Source organism: Neovison vison, chromosome 1, assembly GCF_020171115.1.
Source record: "Neovison vison isolate M4711 chromosome 1, ASM_NN_V1, whole genome shotgun sequence".
NCBI classification, from domain to species: domain Eukaryota; kingdom Metazoa; phylum Chordata; class Mammalia; order Carnivora; family Mustelidae; genus Neogale; species Neogale vison.
The window spans coordinates 23,751,877-23,774,089 of NC_058091.1; the positions used below are offsets into that span (position 1 = coordinate 23,751,877).

General features: G+C 39.4%; 1 protein-coding gene across 2 annotated transcripts in view; it reads right to left on the reverse strand.

The window, feature by feature from the left end:
- AFG1L (AFG1 like ATPase) overlaps positions 1–22,213 on the reverse strand; it is a 226,118-nt gene that overhangs the window by 164,886 nt on the left and 39,019 nt on the right. For both annotated transcript variants that reach the window (XM_044244541.1, XM_044244548.1), the window contains one exon: positions 20,384–20,607. In XM_044244541.1, coding sequence (XP_044100476.1) covers positions 20,384–20,607 — 224 coding nt within the window. The remainder of the gene's footprint in view (positions 1–20,383; positions 20,608–22,213) is intronic.

A 22,213-nucleotide genomic window follows, 5' to 3' on the forward strand; every position in this document is an offset into this window, starting at 1 on the left:
GAAGAACAAATACTGTTAAAATGTCTATGCTACCTAGAGCAAACTACACATTCAATGCAATCCCCATCAAAATCCAATGCAATCACCATCAACTTTTTTCACAGGGCTGGAACAAATAATCCTAAAATTTGTATGGAACCAGAAAAAAACCCAAATAGCCAAAGGAATGTTGAAAGAAAAAAAAACAAAGCTGGTGGCATCACAGTTCCGGACTTCAAGCTCTATTACAAAGCTGTAATCAAGACAGTACAGTACTGGCACAAAAACAGACACACAGAAGAATAGAGAACCCAGAAATGGACCGTCAATTCTATGGTCAACTAATCTTTTGACAAAGCCGGAAAGAATGTCCAATGGAAAAAAGACAGTCTCTTCAACAAATAGTGTTGGGAGAATTGGAGAGCCACATGCAGAAGAATGAAACTGGACCATTTCCTTACACAATACACAAAAATAGACTCAAAATGGATGAAAGACCTAAATGTGAGACAGGAATCCATCACAGTCCTAGAGGAGAATTCAAGCAGCAAACTCTGTGACCTCAGCCACAGAAATTTCTTACGAGACACATCTCCAAAGGCAAGGGAAACAAAGGCAAAATGACCTATTGGACTTTATCAAGATAAAAAGCTTTTGCACAGCAAAGCGAAACAGTCGACAAAACCAAAAGACAATGACAGAATGGCAGAAGATTATTTGCAAATGTCTTATAAGATAAAGGGCTAGTATCCAAGATTTATAAAGAACTTACCAAACTCAACACCCAAAAAACAAATAATCCAGTCAAGAAATGGGCAGAAGACATGAACAGACATTTCTCCAGGAAAGAAATACAAATGGCCAACAGACACATGAAAAAAATGTTCAACATCACTTGGCATCAGGAAGATATAAATCAAAATGAGATCCCACCTCACACTAGTCAGAATGGCTTAAATTAACCACTCAGGAAATGACAGACATTGGCAAGGATGCAGAGAAAAGGAAACCCCCCTACACTGTTGGTGGGAATGCATGCTGGTGCACACACTCTGGAAAACAGTATGGAGGGTCCTCAAAAAGTTGAAAACAGAGCTACCCTATGACCCAGCAATTGCTCTACTAGAATTTACCCCAAAGATACAAATGTAGTGATCCAAAGGGGCACATATACCCCAATGTTTATAGCAGCAATGTCCACAATAGCTAAAATATTGAAAGAGCCCAGATGTCCATCAACAGAGGAAAGAGACAAATACTATACAGTATATATATATTTATACACACACACACAGACACATACATACACAGTAATGAGTAATGGAATATTACTCAGCCATCAAAAGAAATGAAATCTTGGCATTTGCAGGGATGTGGACAGAACTAGATGGAACTAAAGGGTGTTATATTAGCAAAATAAGTCAGAAAAAGACAATTAGATGATTTCACTCATATGTGGGATTTAAGAAACAAAACAGAGGATCATAGAGGAAGAGAGAAAAAAATGAAACAAGACAAAATCAGAGAGGGAGATAAACCATAAGAGAACTCGTAATCATGGGAAACAAACTGAGGGTTGCTGGAAGGGAGGGGGGATTACTGAGCGATGAACATTAAGGAGGGCATGTGATGTAATAAGCACTGGGTATTATTTAAGACTGACGAATCACTGACCTCTACCTCTGAAATTAATAATACATTTTATGTTAATTAATGAATTTAGATAACAAAATATATATTTAAAATTTTTTAAAGTTGGGGGAAAATGTGGTGATTAACTACTAAATTGCTTTTACTTTTTTGGTGAATTGCTTTCACTTTTGAATCAAGTCTAAAATTATTCTAAAAGTATCTGCATATTTACATTTCAGATGAGTGCTTTTGAAACTGTTGCCAAAAGTATTCCTTTAACTGCTACAAAGTAAACATTTGTCATCCTCATTCGGAATATTTTGATTTAATCATTTTAACTTGTGTTTTATTCCTTATATTAACATTTCAGCATTAAAAAGTAATCCAAGGTGACTCCCATCAAACTCATAAATTGAAACAGCATGTCCTCCACCTTTCTGGGTTACTATCCACCTGCTACTCCAGCATAATTTCCATTAGGACAATTAGATAATAAGGGTGGTGCTTTAAAATAAAAAGAGTTGTTTTCAATTTGTTTAAAATGCAGGAATACCACTTTTCCTGTTTCCCCCCACTCCCCTCATCATTCCATTATTATCTCCAAAAATGATAGCATCAGAGACAATGATTCCAGCTGGAATGCTGAGCATAATTACATCTTTTAAAAACTAGCATTATATCATTCTCCACATAGACCACTTTCTGATAAAAGTAGATCACTTCAGGGTTCTAAGAAGATCTTTAAAAACTAAAAGACTGAACTATATGTTAGTTCTCTTTAAATAAAAATTCTCTTTAAATAAAAATCTTCTTTTAAACAAATGCCTTCAGCTGAATTGCAAAAGAACCTTCATAACCTAAAGTACACCAATTTGTTCAGTTTACTAGTATAATTAAGCCTATTTAAGTATCTAAATAACTAGCAAGTGTGTATAGTGGGTGAGCTTAAACGAACAACTAGCGTACAAAATGGCTCAATTTCTGATTGTAACAGAGTCTGAAGATGCAAATGACTTTTTAATACCTCACGCATTCAAGCAACAAGCATTTATAAGTGTCTGTATGTGCCACTAAGAGACAAATGACAGGAGGCAGTTTCTTTAGCCAATCTTCCATGTTAACTCACTCCTACTAATATTCTGATTCTGGACTGGCTTGGACAAACTTATACTAGGTGAGATCTATTCCAGTCCACTACTAGTTCAGATGGATGTCCAAGACATAAGCATAATTCTCAAACCAATCTGGAATTCATCAAAAAAAAAAAAAAAAGAAAAGAAAAGAAAAAAGTGAAAATATCCCTCATTCTGAACCTGGTTGAAGTTCTGAATTTGAGGAATTAAAGTGACCTTCCAGGCTTCTCCTGGATTATCAAAGAACTGATGCTACAGAGGGAATGAGAATCCAGACACATCCACAGAGAGGCAAACTGATATAGACACCCATAGAGACACCAACACTCTCACACAGACACACAGATGGGCAGACAGCAGAGAGACTGACAGCCTCCAGAGTCAGCAGACATTGTTTTGTGAATCTTCAGGGATGGTTTTGTTATTCATTTTTCATGTATTCTGCAAACATGGATTGAGGACTGAGCACCTACTTTGTACCCAGCAGTAAGCTGGACTCTGCAGACCTAAGATATCCAGAAAACAAAGTATTTTCTAAAGGATTATGTGGTTACTAGGTGGGCAATAGGAGAAGAATGAGATAAAAGGATAGAGTGAGGCAGACCCAGAGGCAAGAAAAGGTCCTTGTCTTGCCGAGGATCTTCAAATAGTTTGTCACAGCTGGTGCTTTCATTAATAGCAGAGAACTAAGACTGATGAAGCTGGCAAGAGGCAGGGACCAGGTTCTCAAGGACCTTGTAGAACACACTGAGTTTGTACTTCCTCTTGAAGATACTGAGTTTGTACCTCTTGAAGGTACTTAAACAGAAGAAGGGAACAGTCAGATTATGTGTTGGGATTACGGGTCTTGATACATTGGTGAATACATTGAATGAGAGAAAACTACAGACAAGGACACTGCCACTCACATCTGCTCCACGGACAAGGCATTCTTGTCATGTAAAAATGTGGTCCAGGAAGAAATACTTTTGGGGTCATTTGTGTCATTCACCGAGGCAAACGGAACTGAAGGCAGCCCTGTGGTGGTCTCTGTTGCCATGAAGGAGGTATAGACTGCCTTGGAGCTGTGCTTCAGACTTCTCTTAGAGAAACTGACCTGGCATGGCAGTGTGGCTTGAAACATGGGTTCAGATCCCAGTACCTCCACGTTTCCATGAGAGATGAGGGCACGGGTTGCGATTGCTCAGTTTTTCTTCTACCACCTCTTGTTTCAGAATAAAGGTTTTCTCAGTTAAAAAAAAAATGTATAAAGCAAAATCCATCTACTATTCAACTTAAGAAATTACATGAAGGCAAATATCTAATTCTTGAAAGGCTTAATATTGTTTAAAGGGAATAACTTCTTATAGTTATCCTTCAAAGATGATGCCTTCATAGAGAATCTTCTGGAACAGCAAATGTGAAAGCAACCAGTGAAGAGCTTTAGAGGGACAACTCTGAACTTCAGGCTGAAATAGATTTTGTGGGAAAACAACTGAAATTAAAAGGAAAATCTAAACAATTCAGAATCAGATTAACTGGTGACTTTACAGGAACAATGAAATTACTAGAACACAAATCAAAATATCACATCACGTGGCTTTTCCAGTTAGAGTGTGCCCTTCACCCAAGAGTTGGCCTTCATCTGCAAAGAGATCTCTCCCACTACTTAGATTCTCACCCTTGCTACCATGCTTTCCTCCCCATGGCTTCCTCCAAACCAAAGGCCTTGTTGCCAGTGCATCTAAGTGAACATTCTTAAAATGGAGACCTCAGTTTTCTTACTCCACAAATACTTTTTTTTTCTCTTAAAGATTTTATTTATTTGCTTGACAGAGAGAGATCACAAGTAGGCAGAGAGGCAGGCAGAGAGAGAGGAGGAAGCAGGCTCCCTGCCAAGCAGGGAGCCCGATGCGGGACTCAATCCCAGAACCCTGAGATCATGACCCGAACCAAAGGCTTAACCCACTGAGCTACCCAGGCGCCCTCCATAAATACTTTCCGCCAAAGGATTTTCCTAGCCTACCATCTATCCATCCTTATTTTCCTTTTCTATGTGCTGAACTTTCCCCCACAATCCCCACATCCTGAAAATGATAGGACTGCCTTTAGGTTTCATTCAGTCGTCACAAAAATCTACTGAACATCCTGAATCTGAGAAATCTGGGACTTCTTTTTGTCTCTCTTCAAATTTAATTTTGAATTCTCAACCTTAGTTTCAAAAATTGCTATTATTTAATAGCACAAAGGGAAGCTTTACAGAATGGTTCTCAGAAGTCTTTTATAAAGTATTTATTAATCTTATTAAGCATTATTTACATTTTATTCTCTGTAGATAGTAAATATTGCATTTAATAGTAAAACTTAATAATGATTACAAGAATACTACTAAATTTATTTAATACTGAAACAGTCACATGACCAATTCGGGAAGTGGAAACATTTGATATGGTAAAGCCAGTACCATATGCCTACAGCAGTATCTTCATTTATTTTAGTAACACAAATGTGAAAGCAATTTGAATATATTTTTAACTGGCATATTTTTGAACATGTTGAACAAAGTATTTTAAATATAGTAACATTGATCCTTCTCAGGAGTACACAGTTAATACACATAAACTTAAATATATGAATTTGTACCATATATTTTCATGGGTTTTATGCTGTTGATTTTTTTAAGTTTTTTTTAAGGTTTTATTTATTTATTTGCCAGAGAGAGAGAGAGCATACAAACAGGGGGAGTGGCAGGCAGAGGGAGAAGTGGACTTTCTATTGCTAAAATTCCCATATGCTGTTTATTTTAATGTACATATCCATGTTTGGAATGTGGTCCTTCAAGAGTAAATCAGTAGTACTTTGGGGCACCTGAGTGATTCAGTCAGTTAAGTGTCTGCCTTCGGCTCAGGTCATGATCCCAGGGTCCTGGGATCAAGTCCCGGATCAGGCTCCCTGCCCAGCAGGAAGCCTGCTTCTCCCTCTCCCTCTGCCTGCCGTCCCCTCTGCTTGTGCTCTTTCAAATAAATAAATATTTTTTAAAAATAGTACTTTGATTCATAAAATTTCCTATAATTGATCCAGAATTATAAGCCACAAGTGAAGCAATAATACAGAATAAATTTTAAATCCTTTTATTTATTAGTCAGCTCTCAAAGACTGTTCCCATATATATTTCATACCCACCTGAATTTTTTATTTAATTCACTGAGTTGTAACTGTCTATGATCATTTCTTCTACTGAGCAAGGTATGACTGAAATCAGAAGCCATTACTCTTTTTTTTTTGTATTCTTATTTTTATTTTTATTTATTTTTTTCCAATTTATTTATTTTCAGAAAAACAGTATTCATTATTTTTTCACCACACCCAGTGCTCCATGCAAGCCGTGCCCTCTATAATACCCACCACCTGGTACCCCAACCTCCCACCCCCCAGAAGCCATTACTCTTATTCACATCTGTATCCTTGGCTTCTAGCATGAAGCCCAGCACATCGTGAGGACCAACTCTCTTTTTGTTGAATTGAACTTACATAACAATTCAGCATCCTCCAAAAAGCAAAGGGATACATTTTCTAGCTAAGCACAATAGAGTTTTCTATAAAACTAAAAATCATTTGCTTTTCCCAGCTATGTAACAGAACTACTTTCCCCAGTGTCCACTGTGGAGATTTATTCTCTTTTAAAAGACAAGAAAACATTTAGCTTACTATTTGTCCAGTACTTGAAAGGAGTACATTACTCAAAAAAGACAAAATATTACTGAATGTAAGTTCAGATTAAATCCAACATTAAATGAACACATATCTACACATATAGAATTCAGAAACATCTGGCATTCATGAAAAAGATTTAAGGTCAAAAAAATTCAGCTTATGAAATTTCAGGAAAAAATTTCCATGGCTGAAAAGTCTAAGGTACTTTCTATGCCTTGCTCAGCTCTGTGCTAATAATTCCCCTTCCTCAATCTGTTTGTAAGAAACAAATGCTGAACAAGTCTAGAATTACATTATCAAGTTGTAATTTCCTCAAAATGACTTAAAACAATCTGTTGAAATAACTAACAATTACACTAAAAAATATTTTTATTATAGAATATAATAAACAGGCTAAATTGGATAGAATATTAAATAACTAGTTACCTACCACCCAACTTTATCAAATCCTTATATTTTGACATACTTTAAAATTTTAGTAAAACACTAGGTACAGGGGCGCCTGGGTGGCTCAGTGGGTTAAAGCCTCTGCCTTTGGCTCAGGTCATGATCCTGGGGTTCTGGGATCGAGCCCCACATCGGGCTCTCTGCTCAGCGGGGAGCCTGCTTCCCCCTCTCTCTCTGCCTACTTGTGATCTCTCTCTCTGTCAAATAAATAAATAAAATCTTAAAAAAAAAAAAAAGGAAAGTGTATTCATGCTATCCATGCTATTTAAAAAAAAAAAAAAAAAACACTAGGTACAGCTGAAGCCTCCCTTTGTGTCCTCTTTCCTCAGCGTTAACAATCCTGACTTTGGGGGTGCCTGGGTGGCTGAGTGGGTTAAAGCCTCTGCCTTTGGCTCAGGTCATGATCCCAGGGTCCTGGGATCAAGCCCCGCATCGGGCTCTCTGCTCATCGGGGAACCTGCTTCCTCCTCTCTCTCTGCCTGCCTCTCTGCCTACTTGTAATCTCTGTCTATAAAATAAATTATATTCTTTTAATCCTGATTTTGAAATCATCCCATGCTATGCAACATTCCATTTCAGCAATACATTCTGATTTATCTACCCATTTTTGTGGCATCTGCTTGTCATGCCCCAAAAACGGACTCTTCATCCATTCATCTACTCAGTTTTTTTCCTATTTTTGATAGTTCTTTATACATTCTAAAAAACAATACAGGGGCACCTGGGTGGCTCAGTGGGTTAAGCCTCTGCCTTCGGCTCAGGTCATGATCCCAGGGTCCTGGGATCGAGCCCCACGTCGGGCTCTCTGCTTAGCAGGGAGCCTGCTTCCCCCTCTCTCTCTGCCTGTTGCTCTGCCTACTTGTGATCTCTGTCTGTCAAATAAATAAATAAAATCTTTAAAAAAAATAAAATTAAATTAAATTAAAATTAAAATAAAAAATAAGAAACAATACATAGTCATTAATTTTTTTTAAAGATTTTATTTATTTATTTGACAGAGAGAAATCACAAGTAGGACAAGTAGGCAGAGAGGCAGGCAGAGAGAGGAAGGAAAGCAGGCCCCCTGCTGAGCAGAGAGCCCGATGTGGGACTTGATCCCAGGACCCTGAGATCATGACCTGAGCTGAAGGCACTGAGCCACCCAGGCGCCCCTACATAGTCATTTTTGATGCAAATTTTTTCTCCCAGTCCATGTCCTGACTTTTCACTTTTCCTATGACGCTTTTTCTTGGCTAGAAGTTTTAAATTTTAGTATAACCAAATGTATCCATCTTTACCTTCAGAATTTAGGCTTTCATCACCATTTTTCTTCTTCTTTTTTTTCTTTTGAGATAGAGGAAAGACAGCAAGAAAGCGCGCAAGTGGGAGCTGGGGGAGGAGCAGAGGGAGAGGAACAAGCAGACGCTGCACTAAGCATGCAGCCCGACGCAGGGCTCCATCCCATGACCCTGAGCTCATGACCTGAGCCGAAACCAAGAGTCAGATGCTTAACTGCCTAAGCCCACCCAGACGTCCCTAGGCTTTCATATCTTATATAAGAAATTCTTCCTTTTCTCACTCAGGTTCATAAAGATATTCCTCTATATTTTCTCCAAGAAATTTAAGTATAGGACATTAATTCTATGTAATTTAGTTTATGAGAAAAAAGTACTTAATTTTATTTTACTTTTCACATGTTCAATCATCTCATCCTTATTTATTGACTACACCATCTTTTCCCCCACTCTGATTTTCAGTGCCACTTTGATGGTGTATCAAGTCTTTATGCAAGTTCCAAACTTTCTGCTTTGTCTTGTCTGTCTATATAATGGAACACTGAGTGGTTCTGTTGACAAGAGGCAGGAATATCTAAAAAGAATATATATATGTATATATATACATATATATATGATGGATAGATACAAAAGATATATAAAAAGTGGGGCGCCTGGGTGGCTCCATGGGTTAAAGCCTCTGCCTTTGGCTCAGATCGTGGTCTTGGGGTCCTGGGATCGAGCCCCGCATTGGGCTCTCTGCTCAGTGGGGAGCCTGCTTCTCCCTCTCTCTCTCTGCCTGCCTCTCTGTCTACTTATGATTTCTCTCTGTCAAATAAACAAATAAAATCTTTTTAAAAAAAAAAGATATATAAAAAGTAATGGGAAATTAGATTGGAAAGCTAGACTAAGACTAAATACAGTTCAGGGGCGCCTGGGTGGCTCAGTGCGTTAAGCCTCTGCCTTCGGCTCAGGTCATGATCCCAGGGTTCTGGGATCGAGCCCCGCATCGGGCTCTCTGCTCCGCGGGGAGCCTGCTTCCTCCTCTCTCTCTGCCTGCCTCTCTGCCTACTTATGATCTCTCTCTCTCTCTCTCTGTCAAATAAATAAATAAAATATTAAAAAAAAAAAAAAGACTAAATACAGTTCAAACAGAACGCTGAATATAATTAATAGTTGCCAGCCAGCCTTCAAAATCTGGTCAGACAGCAGTCATCTAGAGCAGGAATCAGCAAATCATGGCCTGTGGACCAAACTCAGCCTGACACCTGTTTTTGTAAATAAATACTTGCTGGAGTACATTTACTTATGTACTTCTGTGACTGCTTTGACTACAGTGGTAACACTGAGTAGCAAGACAAAGATCATATGGCCCCCTAAGCCTAGAAGGTTTCCTACATAGTCCTGGAGAGAAAATATTTACTAACCCCTCTCTAGAGCTCTGACTATAATCTCAGCACGATGTCTCTTCACAGCCTATGTTATTTTGCTTTCATAACCAAAGTAGTCAGCTTTGGCTGATAAAGACAGAAAAAATTCCAATCCTAAACATTATGAAATAGGGCTACAGCCTTTCTTTTAAATTCACTTCAAAGGAGGGCACCTGGGTGGCCTCAGTTGGTTAAGCAACTGGCTTCAGCTCTGGTCATGATCCCCGAGTCCTGGCAGTGAGTCCCGCTTCTGGCTCCCAGCTCCGCAAGGACTCTGCTTCTCCCTCTGACCTTCTCCCCTCCTGTGTGATGATCTCATGAGAGATCACTCTCTCTCTTTCTCACTCTCTCTCTCTCTCACTAAATAAAATCTTAAAAAAAAATAAATAAATTCATTTCAAAGGACTTATTAAAGACATTCTCATCTATGTTGATGGCATAATTTAACCTTAGGAATTATGACAAAACTTAAAATGTAATTGAATACATTGGTTAATTATTCTAGAGAGAGAAACAGGCCTATTACACTCTGTTTCTCAAATTTCAGACTTTCAATGAGTCTGGGATGTATTAGTCCTCAAAAAACAAGGTAGTTTCACTCCTGATCTCACTTCTTATAGACAATGCCATCCTCAGGTTAGGATATAATGCTTTTGCTTCATTTGTCAGAAAAATCTGATAAAAGAAACATTTTTTTTTTAAATATTCCTGGTCTTGGGGCACCTGGTGGCTCAGTGGGTTAAAGCCTCTGCCTTCGGCTCAGGTCATGATCTCAGGGTCCTGGGATCGAGCCCCCAACGGGCTCTCTGCTCAGCGGCGAGCCTGCTTCCTCTTCTTTCTCTGCCTGCCTCTCTGCCTACTTGTGATCTCTGTCTGTCAAATAAACAAATAAAATCTTTAAAAAAAAAATTCCTGGTCTTGGGGTGCGCCTGGGTGGCTCAGCTGGTGGAACATGTAATTCTTGATCTCAGGGTCATGAGTTCAAGCCCCCACACTGGATGTAGACACTTAAATAAATTTTTCAAATTCCTGGTCCTTAATAAAACTGTAGCTATAGATATTGCCCATTTTATATTCAACGTTGCTTATAGTCTTCTAATGGATAAAGGGATCAGGGAAGCTTTACCTCAATCATGCTGCTCAGCCTACTCTACCTATAAGAAATGCCAGTTCTAAGAAGAGGAATGGAGAGAATCAGTGCCAGGGCCCTTAGATGGAAGAAAGAAGGAAAGAACTGAGGATAAACAACAAATAGCTTAGTCTTGAATTAATAATTAAAGGCATTTAGACTAGGCCTCCCACATCTCCTAAAAAGCCACAACTAACATTCCAGGTATCCTGTTCATAGCCCCCAGGTGCTAGAAGCCAGAACAGGGAAAGCAAGAAGACCTTAGATTAGCTGACTTTAAAGGCAACACTGGTCTTTTCCATGTGACGTACATACTGTTCTTGGGAGGGTAAGCAGAGGTATCCAAATAAAAAATTATAGGATGTAAAAGGAAGTTGGAAATAATCTCCCATTAGGGAAAAACTGAAAATTGTTTTGTAGAGAGCAGGAGGAAAAGGAAAGGAATATTATGCCTTCCACTCCTATTCCCAAGCCTCTTGGGCTATGATGTCGCCTCCCAAGAGATGGAAAAACCTGGCTGCCTGTATAGCCTGATGAATGGAAACAGAGACTTGCAGAGTAGCTCCACACTCTAATTCTCTCCCTCCCTGACTCTAGGAATGCTTGATTTGGCTGTGTAAAAGTAATTCTAATTATAGTGATTTACATGAACTACTTACCATTTATGCCTAATTATCTCACAGCACAATAACAATTATGCATACATTACATGTGTCAGATTAACCTGGTTGTAAGTTTTATTTGATAACAAAGGTAAAGTGTTCATAAATGCTCATTCCTTACAGTTTTTGCCTCTAAAGCATGGTCATCTGCTCATAACTCTTTCAAATTTTTATTAGAGGGAATACTGTTACACAGAAAGGTAAAAGCAGCCTCATAGACTGGTACCAGTTTTATTCTCATCAATAATTCAGACATGTTGTAAAGGTGCATTTTATTTTAATATTATACCTTAGCCTTACAGCAAGCTCCTTAGGAGTACAATGGGAAAAAAAAAAAAAAAAAAAAAGAACATTCACTATAATGAATGTTTAAATACCTGCATTAAAAACAAATGCACAGGGGCACCTGGGTGGCTCAGTGAGTTAAAGCCTCTGCCTTCGGCCCAGGTCATGATCCCAGGGTCCTGGGATCGAGCCCCACATTGGGCTTTCTGCTCCGCGGAGAGCCTGCTTCCTCCTCTCTCTCTCTCTGCCTGCCTCTCTGCCTACTTGTGATCTCTGTCTGTCAAATAAACAAATAAAATCTTAAAACAAACAAACAAATGCACAAGGGGCCCCTGGATGGCTCAGTAGGTTAAGCACTTGCCTCTTAGTTTCTGCTCCGGGTTGAGACTGAGCCCTACACTGGGCTCCTTACTTAGTAGAGACCTTACTTAGTAGAGAGTCTGCTTAAGATTCTCTCTCCTTCATGCTCTGCCCTTCCCACTTGTGTGTGTGCTTGTTCTCTCTCTCTCTCTCTCTCTCTAATAAGGATTTTTTTAAAAAATGCCCAAAGGGAGCGCCTGGTTGGCTCAGTGGGTTAAAGCCTCTGCATTCGGCTCAGGTCATGATCCCAGGGTCCTGGGATCGAGCCCCGCATCGGGCTCTCTGCTCAGCAGGAGCCTGCTTCCTCCTCTCTCTCTGCCTACTTGTGACCTCTGTCTATCAAATAAATAAAATCTTAAAAAAATAAAATAAAAAATAAAATAAAAAATGCCCAAGGGCCCCTAAATGGCTCAGCCAGTAGGATGTGCAACTCTTGATCTCAGGGTCATGAGTTCAAGCTCCATGGTGAGCATAAAGCATATATTAAAAGAAACACACACACACACACACACATGCCCATATTGCTAAGTGAAATATGTCAGACAAATGCTGTATTTTCTCACTTATATGCAGAATTCTGAAAAAGCCAAATTTGTAGAATGGTGATTACTGCGGCTGGGGATAATGACAAGATATTGGTCAAAGAATACAAACTGCCAACTATAGGATAAATAAGTTCTGGGGATCTAATGCACAGCATGAGGACTAAAATTAACCATATTGTGGGGCACCTGGGTGGCTCAGTCAGTTAAGTGGCTGCCTTCAGCAAAGGTCATGATCTCCGGATTCTGGGATCAAATCCCACATCAGGGTTCCTGCTAAGTGAGGAGTCTGTTTCTCTCTGTCCCTCTGCCCCTTCCCCCAGTGCTCATTCTAATAAATAAATAAAATCTTTTTTAAAATAAATAAATAAATAAAATTAACAATACTATATTATAAACAGTATGGAGGTTCCCCAAAAAGTTAAAAATAGAGGTAACCTTATGACCCTTCAATTGCAATATTAGGTATTTATCCAAAAGTTACAAACACAGTAATTCAAAGAGGCACATGAACTCCAATGGTTATTGCCCCAATGTCCACAATAGCCAAACGATTGAAAGAGCCCAGATGTTCATCAACAGATGAATAAAGATGTGATATATATACACAATGGAATATTAGTCAGTCATCAAAAAGAATGAAATCTTGCCACTTATAATGACATGGATGGAATTAGATGGTATTATGCTAAGTGAAACAAGTCAGTCAGAGAGAGACAATATCATATGATTTCATTCATATGTGGAATTTAAGAAGTAAAACTGATGAACATAGGGGAAGGAAAGGAAAAATAAGATGGAAACGGAGCAGGAGACAAACCATAAGAGACTCTTAATCATAGGAAACAAAGTGAGGGTTGCTGGAGGGGAGAAGGGTAGGAGTATGGGGTAACTGGGGGGTGGGCATTAAGGAGGGCACTTGATGGAATAAGCACTGGGTGTGATATGCAACTGATGAATCATTAAATTCTACCTCTGAAACTAATATGTTATTATGTTATACTATTTTTATACTTTTGTTAATTAAATTCAATTTTAAAAATTTTTTATAAATACTGTATCATATACCCAAGAGAAGTTAAAATAGTATATCATAAAGGTTTTTACCACAAAAAAATGGTAATTATGTGAGAGGATAGAGATATTAACTAACCTTATTGTGGTAATCATTTTGCAATACATGAGTATCAAATTATCATATTGTATCCCTAGATCTATAATTTCTCAATACTCTTAGAGGGAAAAAATAAAATCATAAATCTTACTTTCCAAAATCAACAAATCTAAAAACAAAGTTCTCCTTTCACTAAAAAAATGACCTAGTAGCCCAAGTTTCACTTCTCTGATACTTGGCATATCAGTGTTTACTTTTAGAAGAAATAGGTCTCACAATTACATGGTCAATTAATCTTTGACAAAGCTGGAAAGAATATCCAGTCTCTTTAAAAGACAGTCTCTTCAACAAATGAACACTGGACAGCTACATGCAAAAGAATGAAACTGGACCACTTTCTTATACCATAAAAAAAAAATAAATGCAAAATGGATGAAAGACCTAAATGTGAGACAGGAAACCATTAAAATCCTAGAGGGGAACACAGGTAATAAACTCTTTAACATCAACCATAGCAACTTCTTAACAGATAGGTCTCCAAAGGTAAGAGAAACAGAAGCAAAGATAAAGTATTAGGACTTCATCAAAATAAAAAGCTTCTGCACAGTGAAAAAAATAATCAACAAAACCAAAAGACAATCTACAGGATGGGAGAAGATATTTGCAAAGGACATATCCAATAAAGGATTGGTATCCAAAATACATGAAGAACTTATCAAACAACACCCAAAATACAAATAATATGGTTTAAAAAAAAATGGTCAGAAGACACGAACAGACATTTTTTCCAAAGAAGACAACAAGATGGCCAACAGACACATGAAAAGATCCTCAACATCACTCATCATCAGGGAAAATACAGATCAACACTACAATGAGATATGACCTCACATTTGTCAGAACGGCTAAAATTAACAACACAGGAAACAAAAGGTGTTGGTAAGGATGTGGAGAGAGGGGAACCCTCTTGCACTGTGGGTGGGAATGCAAGCTGGTGCAACCATTCTGGAAAACAGTACAGAGGTACTTCAAAAAGCTAAAAAGGGAACTACCATATGATCCAGCAAAGCTGTATTAGGTATTTATCCAACAATACTAAGCCAAAGGGATACAGGCACTCTGATGTCTACGGCAACATTATCAACAAGAGCCAAATTATGGAAAGAGTCACATGTCCATCAACTGACAAACAGGTAAATAACAGTGATATGTACAAACACACACACACACACAGTGAAATATCACTCAGCCATTAAAAAAAAAAGAAAAAAAGAAATCTTGCCATTTGCAACAATGTGGGTAGAACTAGAGAGTATAGCGCTAAGCAAAATAAGTCAGAGAAAATACCATATGATTTCACTCATATGCGGAATTTAAGAAACAAAACAAAAGAAAATGGGGGGATGGCAAACCAAGAAATTGACTCAACTATAGAGAATAATCTGATGGTTACTAGAGGGGAGGGAGGGAGATGATGAGTTAAACGGGAGATGAGGATTAAGGAAGGCATGTGTTGGGACACCTGAGTGGCTCAGGCAGTTAAGCAACTGCCTTCAGCTCTGGCCATGTCCCAGCTGGTCCTGGGATCAAGTACCACACAGGATCCCTGCTCAGCAAGGAGCTTGCTTCTCCCTCTGCCTGCTGTTCCCCTACTTGTGCTCTGTCTCTGACAAATAAATAAAATATAAAAAAATAAAAAAAAAAGAGGGGGTGTTGTGATGAGGACCAGATACTACATGTTAAGTGTTGAATCACTAAATTCTATACCTGAAACTAATATTACACTGTTAAACTAATATAACACTGTATGTTAACTAACTAGAATTTAAATAAAAACTTGGAGGAAAAAAAAAGAAATAGGTGTGTGGCATCTTTACAATCTTCAAAAACTAAAGCTTTTTGGCAGACAGTCGCTGCTTTGCTATGCTGCCCGCCACTCCCTTGCAATGTACTCAGTAAACTTTGATCTTCTTTGTTCTGCTCAGGTGACGTCTTTCACCGGCCACACTGCCGGTTTCCACCTGATCAGCTGCCCCACATTTGGGGGCTCCCATCTGACTGGGAGAGACACCACATCCGGTGGCCCATACGGGAGACTTTGTGCCCCCACCCCCTGGCCAAGGTTACTCCTGAATGAGGATCCAAAGCCCCAGGGGGAAACAGCTACACTGCCCTTGCCCAAAAAGATGAGGGGATGCCCCTCTTGCTCTTGGGAGGAATTCTTCCTTCCCTCTCCTTTCTCTTTCCAGCCTTCCAGCAATCTAACCAGAGTACTCTTCAGACCACTGAAGATCTCGGGCCACAGGGTGGCTCCCTGGTGTGGTCTGAAGGTCTGAGGGCAAACAGGTCAGATTGCCCAAGCCTGTGAGGGCAAAGGACCCCTTTCCTCTCCTCTACTCAATAAACTTCTATCTCCTTAAAAAGCAAACCAAAACTAAAGCTTTTATATATGTTTTGCTCAGATTACATTAGATGTGTGGGTCTTTTTCAATGTTAAAGATTTGGCAAGCTTAAGAATCTACAGGACATATACTACCACAAAGAAATGCTGATCTACCTACAAAAGACTTAATCGCATATGCATTAAGATCAAACAAATATAAGCTTTCATTAGACACATTTAAAACTACCTGAGATGTCAAATCTCTTACTTATATAAGATTACAACTACACATTAAAACCAGGGGCTCTAGGTAGTAAATATTACATTTACTTACTTACTTACAAGTCAAAGGAGGAAGTATGGGAGATTACCCCTGAGAAGAGCCAAACAATTATTTTAAAGAAAAAAAAAAATGTTGTTGAATTGGCAGCCAGATACATTAATAAGTAAAGGATACTTTTCACTGGCTGTAAATTTACCAATCACAGGAAGATGAATCCTAGGGATGATACAGTGGGGAGGAGAAAAAAAGGACGGTATTTCTAAAAGGGAGTGGATCAGAAAGAGAACAAAATAGAAAACTCGTGAAAGCAATTTCACTCTCAGATAACCAAAAACCCAGTTAAGTAAAACATCCTGCTTCCTGGCTGTGACGCAAAAGCAAGCCAATATTTTATTTGGAAGACCATCTGTATTACAAACTATAATTAGGGACACAGTACATAAGCAGTCTACGTTTTCCAAACTTCTGTGCTTTACTCACTTATAAACTTTTGGAAATAGTGTTTGATGAAGAAGAGGTGGCCATCAAAAGGGGTAATTCCTTTTTAGTTCCTATAACCATGACGCTGGGCCGGCCTGTCTTAGCGGCTATCACACTCAGTCTACTTCGGAGAGAACCACCATAATCACGGGAGCCCCGAATGGTCCCTTGGGCAGAGATCTATCTTTACACTGGCTAATAGCCTCCAATAAACCTGGTATGAAGCTCTGCCCAAACAGGGATAAAGCGACTGGGTTTCCCATCAGGGAATTTAAACCACAGATACAGAAAAAGAATAGATTGGTAGGACAAACGGAAGTAGAAACAGACACAGAGGAAGGAACAACCGAGTAAGCAAATTACTCGAACAGAAGAGCACTGGAGCAAGAATCAGCAGGTGCCTGTGACTCCTGACAGTCTAGTCACCAACGCTCTCAGAGCAACGGAGGCAGAGCCTCAGGCTCTGGCCCCAGGAGACCTGGCTGTATAAGGGAGAAGCCCTTCACTGTTATTTGCATATGTAGTCTATTTTAAATCTCCATTTCTTTCTGTAGCCTAGATGAATCCCTAGTCCATTGAACCAAAAGATGTTAATGCAATGACAGCATTATTCTTTCTATAAAAATAAAACTATGTAAGTATACTCTAACATGCTTCTTAAAAAGTAAAATAACTTGGATTAGACTTTTTAAATCAAGTACTACTAACCTGTTATATATTACCTTTCCTCTAAAGACCTCATAATAATAAGATATTTGTATGTGGGGGGAGGATGGTTGGCCAATTAAAGGAAAACTAGATTCTTTTTTCCTTTTTTGTTTTTTATTATGTTATGTTAGTCACCATACAGTACATTGTTAGTTTCTGATCTATTGTTCCATGATTCATTGTTTCTGTATAACACCCAGTGCTCCATGTGGAAAACTAGTTACTTTGGTTGAACCATATTCTAACTCTTCTTACTATTAATACCCCTCATAATGTGAAGAAGACACTGCTGATGACAGTGGCTTCTACAATGGGATAAGGAATGGGAGTTTTCAAAATGGATAAAAAACCTCAACATGAGGCAGGAATCCATCAGAATCCTAGAGGAGAACATAGGCAGTAACCTCTTCGACATCGGCCACAGCAACTTCTTTCAAGACATGTCTCCAAAGGCAAAGGAAACAAAAGCAAAAATGAACTTTTGGGACTTCATCAAGATCAAAAGCTTCTGCACAGCAAAGGAAACAGTCAACAAAACAAAGAGGCAACCCACGGAATGGGAGAAGATATTCGCAAATAACACTACAGACAGGTCTGATATCCAAGATCTATAAGGAACTCCCCAAACTCAACACACACAAAACAGATAATCACGTCAAAAAACGGGAAGAAAACATGAATAGACACTTTTCCAAAGAAGACATACAAATGGCTAACAGATACATGAAAAAATGTTCATCATCACTAGCCATCAGAGAGATTCAAATTAAAACCACATTGAGATATCACCTTACACCAGTCAGAATGGCCAAACTTAACAAGACAGTAAACAACAAGTGTTGGAGAGGATGTGGAGAAAGGGGGACCCTCTTACACTGTTGGTGGGAATGCAAGTTGTTGCAGCCACTTTGATAAACAGTGAGAGATTCCTTAACAAATTAAAAATAGGGCTACCCTATGACCCTGCAATTACACTACTGGGTATTTACCCCAAAGATACAGATGTCGTGAAAAGAAGGGCCATCTGTACCCCAATATTCATAGCAGCAATGGCCGCAGTCGCCAAACCGTGGAAAAAACCAAGATGCCCTTCAACGGATGAATGGATAAAGAAGATATGGTCCATATATACAGTGGAGTATTATGCCTCCATCAGAAAGGATAAATACCCAACTTTTGCATCAATATGGACAGGACTGGAAGAGATTATGCTGAATGAAATAAGCCAAGCAGAGAGTCAATTATCAGACGGTTTCGCATATTTGTGGAGCATAAGGAATATCACAGAGGACATGGGAGACTGGAGAGGAGAAGGGAGTCGGGGAAAATTGGAGGGGGGAGATGGATGAACTATGAGAGACTGTGGACTCTGAGGAACAACTGAGGGTTTGGAGGGGAGAAGGGTGGGAGGTTGGGTGAGCCTGGTGGTGGGTATTGTGGAGGGCACGTATTGCATGAAGCACTGGGTATGATGCATAAACAATGAATTCTGGAACACTGAAAAGAAATTTAAAAAATAAATAAAGTTTTTTTTTAAAAAGGAATGGGAGTTTTCCTGTTGTCTCAGAATTTCAGTAAAAGCTCAAAGCTAAGAACAAGGAGAAACAAGTTCCCCTACATTCTAAAAAGAGGTATTAGTCATATCCACGCAGGAATTACTTTAAGAAAAAAAAGAAGCAAAAACAGCCCTAAAACCAAAGTAGAACTGAAGAAAGTAATCAAGGTAGAAAGCTGTTAGCTAAGTAAGGAATGTGGTAGCATCTCCCCCACATACACCTCAAGCCAAAAGCAGGTGGTCCCCAAGGGAAGCATCCAAAGAGATTAGGGTTGAGTGTATGATGAGATGAGCAACCCCCTCTCCAGCAGGATGCTTGTTTAGGTGAGGAAATCCACATGCCGTTACCAAAGCAGACTATGGAAGTTTCCATGGAAGAACTTGTTGTAGGCCTCCATGAGCTAACTGAAGCTGGAACAGGGATTGAAAATAGGAGATGCTATGCTGTGTGTTATGCTTCCTGTGGTCTAAGTAGACACCATGAAAGGTGTACTGGGTAGAGCTGCCCTGACAGGAGCCCAGCCAAGAAGGTTAAGTGCAAAGGCAAGGGCTACCGGCAGAATGCAGTGGAGCAAGAGGCTCAAGCAGAGTCATAAGAGGTCCAAAAGCAGAGCAATGGGGAGGTCCCCATGGGAGCCCAGAAGAACCCACCAGTGAGCCCCTCAACAAAGTGCTAGCATGTCAGTGTCTATCACACAAAAGGCCCTTAACTGCTCACTTAAGAATTTGCTGTTTTGCTCTAATCTTCCATCCTCTCATCCTGACCCTAGAGAAGCCAGGCAAGCAGATACAGGAGGAAGAGGGAAAGGGGAAGAACAAATCATCCCACCTTCTGCACTGTTGATCCTGAGCTAAAGGGAGGAAGAATTTTTAAATTATACAATCTTCATTTAGACTAGATGGCATCAATCATTACCTAAATATGAAGGTATATGAATCCCCCCCCCAAAGGTAAAAGAAAGCCATGGAGCATTAAGAGGTCAGGAATGGGGATCTAACAGAGCTTATTTAAAGGACCTGGTGAGAAGGGTGCCTGGGTGGCTCGTTGGTTAGCTGTCTGCCTTCAGCTCAGGTCATGATCTCAGGGTCCTGGCATGGAGCCCTCCATCGGGCTCCCAGCTCAGCTTCTTCTGCCTCTTTCTCTCCCACCCACTCATGCTCTAATAAAAAATAAAATCTTAAGGAAAAAAAAAAAAAAAAAAGGAACCGGTGAGAAATTTTAAGCAGTTTCATGATTGTACCGATGCATTATTTAATCCATTTTATAAAATGCTTACTTTTAACTGTTCCTTCTTTAATATCACACAAAACTCACCTTTGAAAAAAGGCCTCCTGCCTCTATCCTGTATCCTTTGAGGTCCTCCTGTAGTTTCTGCAAACACTGTATGACTCTTCTTTGATGCTTATCCTCTTTTAGCTCATGAGCTTTGATCAGAAAGTCATAGTGGTCCAGTGGGCCATTGCAAACAGCCAAAGCTTTTGAAAAAACCTCTGTAGCCGTAATCGGAGATGTAATCTCAGGTGTCTGAACTGTATAGGCTATAAATAAAAATATACATAAAATTTTAGACTCCCTTAAATAAAGGGATTGCATAGAACTCTGTAAGTTTCTTAATGGTCACATTAAAACCTTTCATTTTCAAGTATATTTATGTGAACAGTTATTGTAAATCTCATTCTGATAAAAATAGAACACATTTTGGGGCACCTGGTGGGCTCAGCCAGTGGAGGGTGAGCCTCTTGATATCCATGTCATGAGTTCAAGCCCCACCTTAGGCATGGAAACTACTTAAAAAAATAAAAAAGATAAAACACATTTTGTTCAGTGAATATAATCATCTCATTCTAATAAAAGAGTAAATCTCAAACCTTTAAGCTATCATTGTAACTCCACTTCTAGAAAACCTAACCTGCCATAGAATGCTTTGCCTCCACTCCATTAAACGGGCCACCTGCATTCATCAGATCCTTCCCCCACAGCAGGGCCGGCACCTTTGAGTTAAGCCTCATTCTGGTTCTTAAGTATCAAGGCAGACACAGAGATTAGTCACAAAGGGTTTTCTATTGCCCCTGTATTCCCTACCGGAAACCATACAGCATTCCAATATTATACTGATTTCAATGCTTGTAAGATTCCTTTCCTTGGCCATAACTTTTAAGTTGAACACAAAGAGTTGAAACACACCAGAGTGTCTGTTTCAAAGCAGTGAGGTCTTCTGATCCTTTTTTTAGCCTCTCCTGGGAGAGAAATGATTGGCCATGGCAAGGTCAATCATAACTCTATTCCTTATCTGGGCCAGGTACAATGAGCAAGTAATGCCCATTCTACTTTTATTTTTTCTTTTATGTAAGTGTAATTGATATACAATATTCTATTAGTTTCCAGTGGACAACACAGTGATTCAACAATTCCATACCTTACACCACTCCTACCACAGTAAGTGCAGTTACCACGTGCCACCATATAAAGTTGCTATAATATTATTGCCTATCCCTCTCTGTAGTTTTAAGAAGCAACAATAAATAGCAGCAAACTGGTTCTTTTTTTAGACAGGGCTGGCGCCCTTCTTTGAATCAAAGATTTTGCAAAGATACACTGCCAGTATTATCCTTGTTTCACTGAATACCGTGTTTCCATTGTTTCAGTAATAGGAAAATTACATACCCTAGGGGGAAAATTAACAGTCAATGTTATTTCCATCTTTTTCCCAAGAAAGGAAAGAAAATCCTAAATAAACCATGAGTGTTGGGGAGAGGGCAGGGCTGTCTTCTAATAGCTATTCTTCCTTTCTGAATAGTTTTAGCTGGGTACAAGGCTGCCCAGTTAAATAACCCATTTCTGGCCTCTCCAGCAGCCAGGCCCAACCCTATGACCAGTTCTAACCAATGGGATGTGAGCAGAAACATGTGCAGCTCTGGTACATGCCCTTAAAGAGAAAGGCATGCCTTCCTCCCCTCCCTCCCCTTCTTCTAGCTGGAATGTAAGTGTGATGCCTGCAGCTGGAAGAGCCAGCCTGGCAAGGAGAGGCCCACAGAACGCTGAGCAAAGCAGGGCAAAGTTCTCCAACAAAGCTGAGCTGCCAAACCAGCCCTGGGCCACCTACTGGATTTTTACATAAATGAATAAACTTCTCTCTTGCTCTTC